Source organism: Triticum aestivum, chromosome 3D (genome assembly GCF_018294505.1).
Source record: "Triticum aestivum cultivar Chinese Spring chromosome 3D, IWGSC CS RefSeq v2.1, whole genome shotgun sequence".
Taxonomy (NCBI): domain Eukaryota; kingdom Viridiplantae; phylum Streptophyta; class Magnoliopsida; order Poales; family Poaceae; genus Triticum; species Triticum aestivum.
This window is the reverse complement of record NC_057802.1, coordinates 277,058,355-277,072,090: the sequence shown is the minus strand read 5'-3', so window position 1 is coordinate 277,072,090 and position 13,736 is coordinate 277,058,355. Positions and strand designations below refer to the sequence as shown.

Here is a 13,736-nt window from a genome sequence, read left to right as displayed (position 1 = left end):
GTCTCGATTTTAATACAAATTTATACTAAAGTTAGTACTTGATACAAAGTTGAAACACTTATTTTTGAGACGAAGGGAGTACTGATTAAGAGTCGGCCGACTGGAATAAATAAATTAAATTTGTCGATTAGTTCTAGACGGTCCGATGAAAAAAAACGGTGGTCAAGAGTGGTATTCTTCAACCTCCCGATATCCTTGTTCATCTTCTTCCCCAAGACCTTCTAGGACCACCGGCCTAACCGCCTGCCTCTGTAGCCTGCGGCCGGCGGCGCTTTCGTGCCAGCCTCGCCGCCCTGCCCTCCCCTCACCACCGCTCGCCGCCGCGCTAGCCCCAGCCCCGGCCATGCTTCTAAACCGGTGAACCACCAAAATTTCTTACGAGACACCCCCTCGCTCCCCATACCGTCAACCTTTGGACTCGCCTCCGCCTGCACGTCGCCGGGTACGACTCCTTCCTGGCCAATGCCTTGCCGGCGCCCTGGTCCTCGCTACGCTCAGACTAGCCACAATGGGTAGTAACATAGAGTAGTAACATGCCCATGTTACTACTCTATGTTACTACCTCTATAGTGGGGAGTAACATATGTGTGGTAACATGCAACGCTTCATTTATTAGGCTATAAACTCATCTTGTATTGATATGTGTGATGTTACTCATACTAGTAGTAACTAGCTATGTTACCATATGCCTCTCTTTCTTCATTTATTGCTTGTCACATTATCTATTTTATCTAAATATGTGTGATGTTACTATCTATGTTACTCCCAGTGTGGGTAGTCTCACCGCATGCTTCCTTGTGACTGACCCGAATTCTAAAACCCGGCAACTTACCCCTAGATAAATTTTGAAATTACTGATGTACCGGTAGTACTTGTATAATTGAGCCCTACCCCCTACCTACACAGCCCAAGGCATATGAGAAGAGAGCAGTACCCTGCTATCCGGTAAGTACTAAAAGCCCTAGGCATGTTAGCAAGCTTATATTTCAGAACCCACACAATCAAGAGCATTAATATGGTAGGCATACCATAGTGAGTGATAATAGGCAGTAGCTAGCTGTGCTGTGGGTATAGCTAGATGTGTGCATCGCTGCACTGCACACACAGTGTGTCAAGCGTGAGGACCATCGATGAGGTAGTGTGCTGTGTAGTAACAAGTACTACTACTATACAAGTGTATGTACTAGACAGTACAGTACACCACCATAGGCATAGGTGCAACCATGCATCTATTCTTTGGCCTGCCTCTTTATAAGAGCCTGCTTGCTTTCCCCTCCGGCCTGCAGCCTTTTGCTAGAGAGAGCACACCACACACACACACACACGCTGCGCGCAGGCAGGGCCCTAAAAGTAGCTTCAACACTGCAGGCATCTTGTCTTATTGCGCCATTAGCATCTTCCTCCTCCAGCGAGCTAGCGTTTAATGCGCAAATGCTCCCTCTGTTGCTCCAATATATCCACACACGAGCTAGCCTACCATCACCACCAGCAGCATCAGCAACAGCGGCAGAGTGCTCCCCTCTTCCTCAGCTTACCTGCGTCCCATTAATTAAAGGTACGCGCCATTTGGTCGATGCGCTCATCTGTGCATATGCATGTTGCTGGGTCGGTAGTTGCATGTGCTTCATCATCGGATCGGCCTCACACAGATCAGAGCCTCGCTAGCTACTTGGATGTATAGCTCATATCCGATTTCTTATTAGTAGGTGCTGGCAAGATGGATCCTGGCTTCTGCAACGACATGATCCTAAGCGAGAGCGCGTGGAACAGCGGCGGTGGAGACGGTGGCGCGGCCGGTGATGTCGTTCATGTCGTGGACGGGAGCGGCATGACGGTGCTGGAGAGGCTGGTGCTGGACGAGGCGCTCGCCGCCGCGATCATGGAACTGCAGGGCATCCAGGTGCCGTGCGGAGGTGGCAAGCCCATGGCCGGCGGCCTCGAGGCGGCCAGCCTCGCATTCGGCGCTACGGGGACAGGACCCGTCACGCCTGCCTACGCTGAGGTTGACGGGGTTGTCCTGCAGCGACAGCAGCATCAACATCGCCATCAGGGCGTGATGGGGATGCCTGCCGACTACGACCTCGTACCAGCAGCACGAGCTGTCACGTTGGCTACTGTACCTGCGGCACCTTCCTTCCCAAAAGGCGCGGCTGCCGCCGTTGACCGCGCCGGCGTCGTCGATGCGGCGGTCTTTGACTCCGGCAATAACGGGCCCACATCGGCGGCAAAAACAGGGACGACGAGGCAGTGGGACGAAGCCAACGGTGGTGCCAAAAGGCAACGCCGGTCAAGTAGAAAGAGGAGGGCCGCCGATGCACCATGCCCAGCCGCCGACGGGCACTCGCAGGAGAACCCTCTCTGCAGCATCCTCGCGTCCACCAACACCGGGGATGGCGGCATCCAGATTGCGTTCAGCAGCGGCGGCGGTGCTGCGTCGTCCTCCAAGCGCACCAAGCCGTCGCTGAGCAGCACCTCGTCCAGCATCAGCTTTGACGGCAGAAGCTCCGTCAACAACGGCTGCGACGACGTCCCCCGGTACGAACCGGACACGGAGGCCCTGGCGCAGGTGAAGGAGATGATCTATCGCGCGGCGGCGATGCGGCCGGTGAGCCTCGGCGTCGAGGAGGAAGACACCGGCGAGCGGCCAAGCAGGCGCAACGTGCGCATATCGTCCGACCCGCAGACGGTGGCGGCGCGCCAGCGGCGGGAGCGCATCAGCGAGCGGCTGCGCGTGCTGCAGAAGCTCGTCCCGGGAGGCGCCAAGATGGACACGGCCTCCATGCTGGACGAGGCCGCCAACTACCTCCGCTTCCTCAAGTCCCAGATCAGGGAGCTGCAAACCCTAGACCGCCGGAATTACGGCGCTAATGCCATATCGAACACAGGCATGGCGCCACTGATGAGCTACAACAACATGCCGGCCTTCGCCTTCCCGGCGACAGGAGCCAGCGAAACCCTAGGAGGAGGAGGAGAGGAGGCTTTCATGAGCAGCCGGTTTAGATAGATTATTGATGAGGGACATGCACGTACGCAAGTGTTTTCATGTGTTGTGCCCAATGTAAGACCATGCATCGATCAGAAGATAGATCGATCCATCATCATTAGCTACTGATTAGGGATGATCATGTCGATCGATGAAATTAATCATGATGTCGTCGTCTTCACCTTTCTTCTTCTTCTTCTTCTCCTTCTCCTTCTGTTAGATTGATGAATAATTCTGCATGCATGCATCCGGCCTGTACGTGCTTTTACAAATTTTATTAGAGACTCTTTGGGCGAGCAGCAGAAAAGGAGCGAGGGCTTGGAAAGTTTTTTGCTCCTCCTTTGATCAGTTTAATTAGTCGTCGTCGTCTCCATCTTTTCATGTGGCAAGCATGTAGACGCGTGAAAGCAAAAGCTTTTCCAGCGGGCGTGTGTGCTTTCTAAGTTCCGATCCATATGGTAATGGAGTAGCAGCAGCTCCAAACATCATCATGACAACTTTCTAAGGCGTAATTATGGCCTCTTTGAAAGAGAAATGCCTTTCTTTGTGCATGCAAAACCCTACCGAAAAGGGCCGGGATCGATCGAGGAGGAAGGAAGAAGAGAGGGCAAAAATCATGGCTTCATCATTGCACACTTTCTGGTCGTCGTCGTCGTCGTTGCTAGGGAAGCAAAGCAGAGGGAAAGAAAGCATGCAATGCATGGTTAATTCTAAAACTGTTTGAGTTGTATATGATCGAGGAGACGTGTGGTGTCGTGCCGATGCCGATGCCGATGGTTCGTGCAGTGTTTGAGCCCACTCGGCCGGGTCAGGTTTCAGGCTTGGGCTGGGTGAGCTTTTTAGACGGCCGGGGTCAGGCACTCGCTGCATCAAAAGGCATGCGTCTAAAAGGAATCATTCCCTTTCCCTTTTGATTCAAAAATGCACGCCTTTTGGTCCTCGGGCTGCGTGTCAAAATTCTTGATGAGATGCTGTCGTAACCTTTGAATCTTGATGAGATTTTTTTTCTCTCGAATACTACGAGAATGCGTACTATATATATTGAAGAAGAGGATGGGGTAAAGACGCCCTTCACATTGAAGATTACAACTTACATAACCCCAACTCCACCCACACAAGGATTACACTCCTATGGCTAACTTCTCTCACTCACCCACCTTTCTACCGCCGAGAAGATCGGCTCAACATCTCCCTAAAAAGGTTTGCTCTCTTACATGTTCTACCCTCAAGGACTATCCTACGTAGCATATGTGAGCTCGAAGGTGTGGCTCCGTCAAAGACTATTGCATTCCGGTGCTTCCATATCTTCCACATACCAAGGATCAACAAGGCTCTAGTGTCCTTAGCACCCATCCTCGTGTCTGTTTTTGTGTTGCACCACTCCTCAAGTGTTGTGCCCGCTCTCGGTATCCACTCCGGTCGATTGGAAGCTAGGCAGACTCCCGTCCAGACTTGTCTCGCAAAGACGCACCCAATGAGCAGGTGATTTATGGTCTCCTCTTCTTGGTCACAAAACGGGCAAGCTTCTTGGTGTTCCAGTCCACGGCGAGCTAGCCTATCGGACGTCCAGCATCTGTTCTGCAGGACCAACCAGGCAAAGAAGCGGCAATGTAACGGCGCTCTAGACTTCCATGTGAATGCCGCCATGGGAAGGACCTCCCTGGCACCGAACTTTGCTGCATACGCCGATCTCGTGGAGAAGCATCCACTCGTTTCCCAAGCCCAGAAAGTGGTATCCTCCTGCTCCGGTTGAAGTTGTATCTCAGCGAGGAGTTCCCAGAGGGTCATATACTCCTGGAGCATGATCACACTGAGCTCAGGCCCCACATCAACTGCCCATGTGCCATTGTGCAAGCCTTGGCTAACCGTGCGCGTGCAACGAGTGCTCTGCGGCACTTTCATGTACAGGTTTGGGGCGATGTCCTCCACGCGCGCCCCATGAATCCACCTGTCCTCCCAGAACCATGCATTGTTTCCATTGCCTACCATGGTCTTCGTTGCGGCCTTAAAAAGCCAGGTTGATTCCTGGTTGCAGATTTGTTCCTCTTGATGAGATTTGTTCCTCATGACCGACCTCTGCTCTAAACCTAGAGTACGTACGTGTGTGTTCCACCTTAGGATCCTAGGACATGTATGTGGCGAGCCAGGATTTAAACATGGGCCGAAGAGACAAACATCAAATCTCACATAACGCACAGAAACGATCTGAATTGTATTGCAGAGAAGCTAATTCAGTCGCTGATAGTTTAGCTAGATGTTAGACTATATAAATACGTTAGACTATATCACCCGCAAAAAAAAGGATGTTAGACTATATAAATATGTAGCCTCTGTATATGTTTGTAATCTGTATCGTACACTTACATGTACCCCTTTATATGAGTTGTTTTATGGCACCCTCAAACTAATATAAGCCCTCCATTTGTTATGATCTGATGGATAGGATTGTTTGGCACTCCAGTATAGGTGCCTTGGAGTACTACCCTTAAAAGTTGGGGAGTACCACCACTTCAAGGGTAATTTGGTAGTCTAGGACTAGATCTTAATTCTCCACTAATTAAGGGATATAATTCTCCACTAATTAAGGGATAAAATCAACATGCAGGGGGCGATTTAGCTGGCGATCGAGCCATGATTCACGGGATGCATAGAGAAGGACTTCTTCACATCCCAAAAACAAAATCAATACATCAGATCTCAAAAGATATAAAACGCAATGCAGTCAAATGCAACTATTAGTAATTATGTGATCGTTGGAATTGGAAACATGAACTGATTGCTTGACAACGCTAGGAACAGAGGTGCATGCAGTGCGCAGATCCAACGAAGGGCCGGGTCGCCGGCGCCCGGCGGCTAAGTTGCCAAATTTTCATGCATGTGCGTGATAGGGCCTGGGGATGGCTCCTCCGGGAGGATGCGGCAAGCCGGCAATCATCATTGCACACCATAGAGGCGACGTGGACGTTAAGGGGTCTTTCCACATGTTTTGTGTGGTGTCTAAGAGGATTAGCTCACATGCGTACGTGTGGGCAAAACAAGTAATGCCCACATGCCTTTTTTTTCTCGCGGTCCCTCTCACACGCTTACGTGTGGGCAAAATAGATAACGCCACACGCCCGTACGTTAGTCCTCCTACCTCATGGTCCCGCATGTCCTGCGTGACAGTCACCATGCGCCCCGCAGTTGCCATGGTCCGGACCCTCTTCCATGTTCGTTTAACTGCAGTTGCCATGTCGCAGAACTACAGTTGCCATGTCGGACAACTACAGTTGTCATGGTTGCTCAACTGCAGTTGCCATTTCAGGTTAAGTGCCAGATGTCCTTTGTGGACAACTGGAGTTGTTGCCATGTATGGTCTGGTTTACTATAGTTGCCATGATTTGAAAATTTTAAGGGTTGCCACCTACTAACACTAGGCAGTTGCCATGTATGGTCTGGTTTACTACAGTTGCCATGATTTGAGAACTTTAGGAGTTGCCACCTACTAACACTAGGTAGTTGCCGTGTAGCGCTACAAAGAGACATGACAAAATAACATGTTCGGATAAAGAGAGAGTTGCCATCTACTTACAAGCACACTAGGCAGTTGCCATGTAGCCTGCAAAACACATGGCAACTGACATGTTCGGCTAAAAGAGAGAATTGCCATATGCTTACAAGCACACTAAGGCAGTTGCCATGTACCCTGCAAACACATGGCAACTGGCAGCTTTGGGTGTGGGAGAGGAAACGGGCATGTGGGCGAACTGATAAATGCCCACACACCAGCCCCTGTGCATGAGTGAAAACTGACGTGTGGGCGAACTGCTAAACGCCCACACACTGGTCCCTCCGTGTGGTGAAAACAGACGTGTGGGCGACCGGATGAATGCCCACACACCAGTCCAGTCCTACGTGGCACCACAAACATGCCAAGATTCGTCCAACCACAAACGGACGTGGATCCACGCGTGTGGGCGAGATGCAAACGCCCACACATGTGGGCGTTAGTATTTCCTTTTTTAGCTGATGGGATTAGAAAATTAGATCACGGAAATATCTCAACATTATACCTAAGGGTCTGACTATATAACATCTAGATGTGAGATATTATCTCACATCTAAGTTGTGACATCAGCAGAAGTGAACACTAGTCCAGCCCACCACGTCGCTTTCTTATTATTTACTAGCAAAAGGGCCCATGCGTTGCAACGGGTTAAAAAATCACATGCATTAAACACAACAAATATGGCTCGAGAAGCTCCACCTGTGTCGCCCGTCTATTCTTCTTCCTGCATTGTTGATAGTGGCAATAGTGTCCACCTGATTACAATACGCCCAAGGCCATTGCCAACTTATACTGTTCTTAGGGATAAGATGAAACTATGTTTCTTAGGACAGAGAGTAGGGCATGAACAATAATGGCGAAAGCAAATGCACATAGTAGATAACCTTATAGAATGTATAGAAAGAGAGGCTAAAACAGAATGGTTCACAAAATGTACAATCTTAACTCTACTACAGACTATAGAAAAACCAAAGATAATCGGATGCATGTTCTTCCAAAATAACTTCAATTGGTTGCACTGCACTTAGATGAAATACAAACTAATAGCCGCATTTGTTCAGGACAAAATGTCAAGCATTCATAGTTGCCTTACGATTGTTATGGTCAAATACAAATCATGGTGAAGAACTATTATAACTTCTCTATAGCAATAGCAAGACACTATATAGATCTAACCCAATCAATCACATACATAGGAAAAAGCAATAAGGCAGAAAATAGGCATCTCAAATCACAAGAAACACATCATTGCCACGGATATTGCTTTTGCAACCTTGGCACTTCGAATATATTGCTAATGGAGAGCCATGCTGAAGTTGAAATAGGGGGCCGTCCCCAACTCCTGGACTATAGCCTTCACGACATCCAGCATGGTGGAGCCGGACCGGAGCAAGTCCATGTCAGAGACACGCAGTGGCAACAGCCACAACCGACCATGCGCGGGTCGTGAGGTGTGGATGGAGACACATGAACCGAAGTGTTATATATAGATAGGCATGGGCATTCGGTTCTAACTCAACCGATCAATTCGGTCCCGGGTTTTGACAACTTTGGTTACTCCTCCCCACACAAAAAAAACTTTGGTTACTCCTCCTCACAAGGGTAGCTATAGCTTGTTGGTATTGACATGCATATAGATATATCAACAACAACAGTTTTTATGAAACATGCAAATAAATTATATGCATCATACCTCTGTAAGTGACGACAATGGACAACAGCATAAAGTTTTGAACTAAAGCATATAGTAATCACATTATCTATGGCTGCTGCACGCCAATGTTTTAATAAGAACAACAACAAAAAAGCATTCTTATCACAAGAGTGCTAAATACAATACAACCTTACTTTCTTTTTATAGATTAAGATTACAAATGAATAGTCTAATTAGTTAAGATCCACAATCCTTGGTAGCACAATCTTGGACAATAGCGCCCCAAACCCCTATTTACCTCTTACAGAATCGTTGCCCTACTGCAGCGCGCCGTGATGTGACTATTCTGGAGTGCAGCAAGGCCGAACATGCAGACACCGCAAGCGCCCTCCTTCGGCGAGGCCTCAGCCCACGCACGCCGTGGTCGTCCAGTCCAGCAGGGTGCTTTTGCCGAGTCGGCTGTTGTGTCGGGCGCGTGTGTGATAGCTTGCTACATGCTACTGCTGCGTACGTGTGCTTGCTTGGTGGGTGTTTGCTGTGTTAGCTGTCATGCGCACTTGCGTTGTGCTGGATAGGAAAGGAGATGACTGCAAGTCATAGGCGCTTACTTGTCTTGTAAAACTACAGAAGTTTTCCATTTTTCATCACATCTTTCCAAGCATTCTTATCAGAAGCAAGCGAAGCGTCAACATCCTGCAGCCAAAGTAGAATCTGTACTCAAGGCAAGGTAAATAAACAACAGTAGGTTGTCTGCACTTAATGCAAACTGAAGAACATGGGTTGATATTTCACCAATATATGAAGCCAACTGAAGAACATGGGTTGAGATTTCACCAATATACGAAGCCAACTTGTCTTCTAACACTAATAGAAAGAAACGAAAAAATTATGACTCCACGAACATATCATTAGGTTGACCTTGCCTTGACACTTTCAATACATAGTTAGAGCATAAAAACCTGAGCTTCAGGACTGTCCTCTGTAGCATGGTGAAGGCTTCAATAACACGTCCCAGGCCCAGGCAGGCGAGCGACAATAGTGTGGACGTGGCCCAGCCTCGCCCCGAAAGCAGCACAGATTGAGAAAAGCCTCCTTCCAAAGCAGCATCATACTCCTTCAATGATTCGATGTGAAGCAAACATCAGTTACAATGAACCAGGGTTGCTCGGCTCCATTCCAATTCTATGTACTTGACATTGTCGAGGTTATCAAAATAAACATCATAACTTTGGAATTTTTGCTAAAGAAAGCCATTTTATATTTATAAGTACCTCTGAAATTATGCAATGGCCTCAGCTATCTGTCCAAGAGAATTGACCATGATGCAACAATGCTCATGCAACGGTATGCATAAACTCTAGACTCCAACCTATGAGTGGAAGGTAAATCTAAATAAAGCTGAATACAACATAGTATTAAATTTTATGCAGATTAATCCACTTGCATTTGAAAGAAAGAAATTAAGACCAAGGAAAAAAATTCAAACTTTAGCATTCAAATTTACATCACAAATACTAAAGTTTTCATTGCTGATTGACACTTTATCCCTTCCTCTTTCTTATCCACGGTCCATCTTCTACCTGCTACATCTCTCCCACCTCCTCCCCCAGGAGATACACTGTCATTTTTTTAGGCGCTAACTCCAATATAACACGACTTCGAGTAAAACCTTCAGCCCTGTGCATGAATCAAATACCATATTAGCTTCAAATTGGAATAGTAAATAACTATGAATTTCCCATGTTTATGCAAATCGAACATAAAATCTGCTCGTTCACAAAACATCTGTTTCATAGAGAGTTGCCTTATAAACCTCTGCTCTGGAATTACATAGAGAGTTACCTTGAACCTGAATTGCGGCTTACAGTTACAATATGCGCGGCAAAAGTTATTAAGAAAATTGCGTTATTTACTTGCTCGCACCAACTTAAACTGCCAGTTGCTGTAGCTATTTTCAAAAAGGAAAGAAGATGGCAAAATAATACAAAGTTCCATCCTATAACCATAAGTAAACTCGGTCGTAAATCAAAGATAACTACTACAGGAGCTGATCCACGCTTTCATCCTCATATGTGACAGTCTCTTATAATTAACCAGTTCCCCATAGTATAACAACCATTGCATTATAATATTATAACACTAATGAACAAAAGAAATCATTTTATCGGAAACAGGGAGCAATTATAACAATACTGCAAATAGTGGACTATCCATGTATTCATCTTGACATAAAACATCTAATAATCTTGAAAAGCTAAATATAGGATGCATAAGCTACTCGATGGGGGCATAGCTACTCCATGACCTGATCCAGCCTTCCAACATCAGAGTGTTATGTACCACAATCACTGTTGGAAATATGCCCTAGAGGCAATAATAAATAGGTTATTATTATATTTCCTTGTTCATGATAATCTTTTATTATCCATGCTAGAATTGTATTGATAGGAAACTCAGATACATGTGTGGATACATAGACAACACCATGTCCCTAGTAAGCCTTTAGTTGACTAGCTCGTTGATCAATAGATGGTTACGATTTCCTGACCATGGACATTGGATGTCGTTGATAACGGGATCACATCATTAGGAGAATGATGTGATGGACAAGACCCAACATAAGCATAGCATAAAAGATCGTGTAGTTTCGTTTGCTAGAGCTTTTCCAATGTCAAGTATCTTTTCCTTAGACCATGAGATCGTGCAACTCCCGGATACCGTAGGAGTGCTTTGGGTGTGCCAAACGTCACAACGTAACTGGGTGACTATAAAGGTGCATTACGGGTATCTCCGAAAGTGTCTGTTGGGTTGGCACGGATCGACACTGGGATTTGTCACTCCGTGTAAACGGAGAGGTATCTCTGAGCCCACTCGGTAGGACATCATCATAATGTGCACAATGTGACCAAGGAGTTGATCACGGGATGATGTGAGTTACGGAACGAGTAAAGAGACTTGCCGGTAACGAGATTGAACAAGGTATCGGGATACCGACGATCGAATCTCGGGCAAGTAGCATACCGATAAACAAAGGGAATTGTATACGGGATTGATTGAATCCCCGACATCGTGGTTCATTCGATGAGATCATCGTGGAACATGTGGGAGCCAACATGGGTATCCAGATCCCGCTGTTGGTTATTGACCGGAGAACGTCTCGGTCATGTCTGCATGGTTCCCGAACCCGTAGGGTCTACACACTTAAGGTTCGATGACGCTAGGGTTATAGGGAATAGATATACGTGGTTACCGAATGTTGTTCGGAGTCCCGGATGAGATCCCGGACGTCACGAGGAGTTCCGGAATGGTCCGGAGGTAAAGATTTATACATGGAAAGTCCTGTTTTGGTCACCGGAAAAGTTTCGGGTGATATCGGTAATGTACCGGGACCACCGGGAGGGTCCCGGGGGCCCACCAAGTGGGGCCACCAGCCCCAGAAGGCTGCGTGGGCTAAGTGTGGGAGGGGACCAGCCCCAGGTGGGCTGATGCGCCCCCCCCCCCCCCACCAAAGCCCAAGGCGCAGGGAGAGTGGGAGGGGGCAAACCCTAGGTCCAGATGGGCCTTAAGGCCCACCCTAGTGGCACCCCCCTCTCTTCCCCCCTTGGCCGCCCCCCTAGATGGGATCTAGGGCTGGCCGCCACCCCTTGGGGTGGGAACCCTAGAGGGGGCGCAGCCCCCTCCCCCCCCTATATATAGTTGAGGTCTAGGGCTGCCCAACACATGAGTTTTCCTGTCTCTCTTGGCGCAGCCCTACCTCTCCTCCTCCTCCTCTCCCGCGGTGCTTGGCGAAGCCCTGTAGGATTGCCACGCTCCTCCACCACCACCACGCCGTCGTGCTGCTGCTGGACGGAGTCTTCCCCAACCTCTCCCTCTCTCCTTGCTGGATCAAGGCGTGGGAGACGTCACCGGGCTGCACGTGTGTTGAACGCGGAGGCACCGTTCTTCGGTGCTTAGATCGGAATCAACCGCGATCTGAATCGCTACGAGTACGACTCCTTCATCCGCGTTCTTGCAACGCTTCCGCATCGCGATCTACAATGGTATGTAGATACACTCCCTTTCCCCTCGTTGCTAGAATACTCCATAGATTGATCTTGGTGACGCGTAGAAAATTTTGAATTTCTGCTACGTTCCCCAACAATCACAACCAGCAGTAGGAAAATAAGACCAAAGACATATTACTGTAGATTGCAGAGAACCAAATACCATGAATTCAATCCTCCTTGTCTACATACATCAAGTGGAAAACCGGCCTACGAAGTTGCGGCGAACCGTAGAACACTGTCGGACGAGTTTAGTTCACTCCTGGCCCTACAGCATGTAACATTTTGATCTCTCTAAGCTTCAGTTTGGGAAGATCAGTGATAACAAAAACTGATACCCACCATGCAGCTACAAAGGCAATATTGTAGCTCTGATTTGAAGGCCACACTATAACCGAATCTTGCAGTATAATTCAGAAAGAGTTCAGAGAATTGCAAGAGTTGCGCTGGCATGGACTCTATCAAATTGCACAGTCAGAACAATTTCCTCAAAAACTATGTGCTAAAAACGAAAATGCATAAAAACTGCTTGCTTAAATGTTGGTGCACCCATTGGCATTTAAATAAAATGCTAGTATATTATGGAGTCGGACCTCATCATCATGAACTACTGGAGCAACACGCCAAAGAAGTGGTTCCCCTCAGACCTATTTTTTTTCTTAGCATGCAACTGAACAATCCTGAAAGCCTGAAACGTGAATAATTACGTACAAAATTAGAACTGAATTTATGCAAGATAGTGTGAATTCTGGATGACCCATGTGAATCAATAGCGGAATCCATGTGAAATTCTCAAGGGAACTAACTAACTTACTGTTGCAAATCCCCTTGGCGCATCACTTGGACCCGATAGAGCTGCAATCAGGACAAAAGGGAGAGAAGCGCTAGTCACAATTCTGCATTTATCGACAAGTCCATTGGAGGAACAAGAAAAAACTCAGGGGAAAGGGGACTGACCAGGAAATAAATTGGGCCTGGAGTCGTCGGAATTGCACGAGCTTGGCCTCGAGGATGAGCCGCCGCAGCTTCTTGAGGTCGCAAAAAGAGGGAGTCGAAAGAGACAGAGGCCGGGCCTGCAGGTCGCCATTGAGGTCCTGCCTGGGGCAGATTCCGGTCGAGGACCCTTCCTTCTTATGATAGCCAAGTCAAATCCGGGTCGGTCACTCCATGGCTTTGTGTTGGAGAAGAACACAGACCCTAACTCGATCCAGGACTCCCATCTCGATCCAAATCAGAGAAGCACGGGAACAAGAGGTTGGAGATTGATGAGGCTGTGGGTGGCGCCGAAGAAGATTAGGGGCAGATGTGGAGGGGAAGGAGGACGGACGGCGGACGGCTGGAGAAGAAGACCGGCGGGCGGCGGCGGACGGCCGGAGAAGAAGACCGAGGGCGGCGGCGGGCAGAGGCGGCGAAGAGAGCATACATCGAAGGAAGCCATCCGTCACTTTAAAAAGGACAGCGGGCTGAATATACTAAAGTACAGGGCATTGTTTGCAAAAACGAAACGCT

At 48.0% G+C, this 13,736-nt stretch overlaps 1 protein-coding gene and 1 long non-coding RNA gene across 14 annotated transcripts; one reads left to right on the top strand and one right to left on the bottom strand.

Moving 5' to 3' along the window:
- Positions 1-1,216: 1,216 nt before the first annotated feature.
- LOC123074508 (transcription factor LATE FLOWERING) lies at positions 1,217-3,164 on the top strand. 2 transcript variants are annotated; one of them, XM_044497329.1, is made up of 2 exons: positions 1,217-1,555; positions 1,704-3,164. In XM_044497329.1, the coding sequence occupies exons 1-2, from the start codon at positions 1,432-1,434 to the stop codon at positions 3,002-3,004; spliced, it is 1,425 nt and encodes a 474-aa protein (XP_044353264.1). In that variant the 5' UTR covers positions 1,217-1,431; the 3' UTR covers positions 3,005-3,164. The 2 variants fall into 2 exon arrangements, with proteins under 2 accessions (XP_044353264.1, XP_044353265.1); XM_044497330.1 differs by having other exon boundaries at positions 1,222-1,555; positions 1,707-3,164.
- Positions 3,165-8,258: 5,094 nt separating this feature from the next.
- Positions 8,259-13,689, bottom strand: LOC123078406 (uncharacterized). 12 transcript variants are annotated; one of them, XR_006437435.1, is made up of 8 exons: positions 13,185-13,689; positions 13,042-13,082; positions 12,391-12,915; positions 9,689-9,861; positions 9,456-9,553; positions 9,144-9,298; positions 8,977-9,048; positions 8,259-8,877 (listed from the first exon to the last, which is right to left on the bottom strand). It is a non-coding gene; the product is annotated as an uncharacterized lncRNA (long non-coding RNA). The 12 variants fall into 12 exon arrangements; XR_006437433.1 differs by having other exon boundaries at positions 9,765-9,861; XR_006437429.1 differs by having other exon boundaries at positions 9,144-9,861; positions 12,391-12,495; positions 12,570-12,685; positions 12,821-12,915.
- Between the last annotated feature and the right edge of the window lie 47 nt (positions 13,690-13,736).

Excerpts from the sequence above, each read along its gene's own strand:
- LOC123074508 (XM_044497329.1), top strand. The coding sequence starts at position 1,432 with ATGCTCCCTCTGTTGCTCCAATATATCCACACACGAGCTAGCCTACCA. Across the intron at positions 1,556-1,703 it reads CTGCGTCCCATTAATTAAAG|TAGGTGCTGGCAAGATGGAT; the intron begins GTACGCGCCATT and ends ATTTCTTATTAG.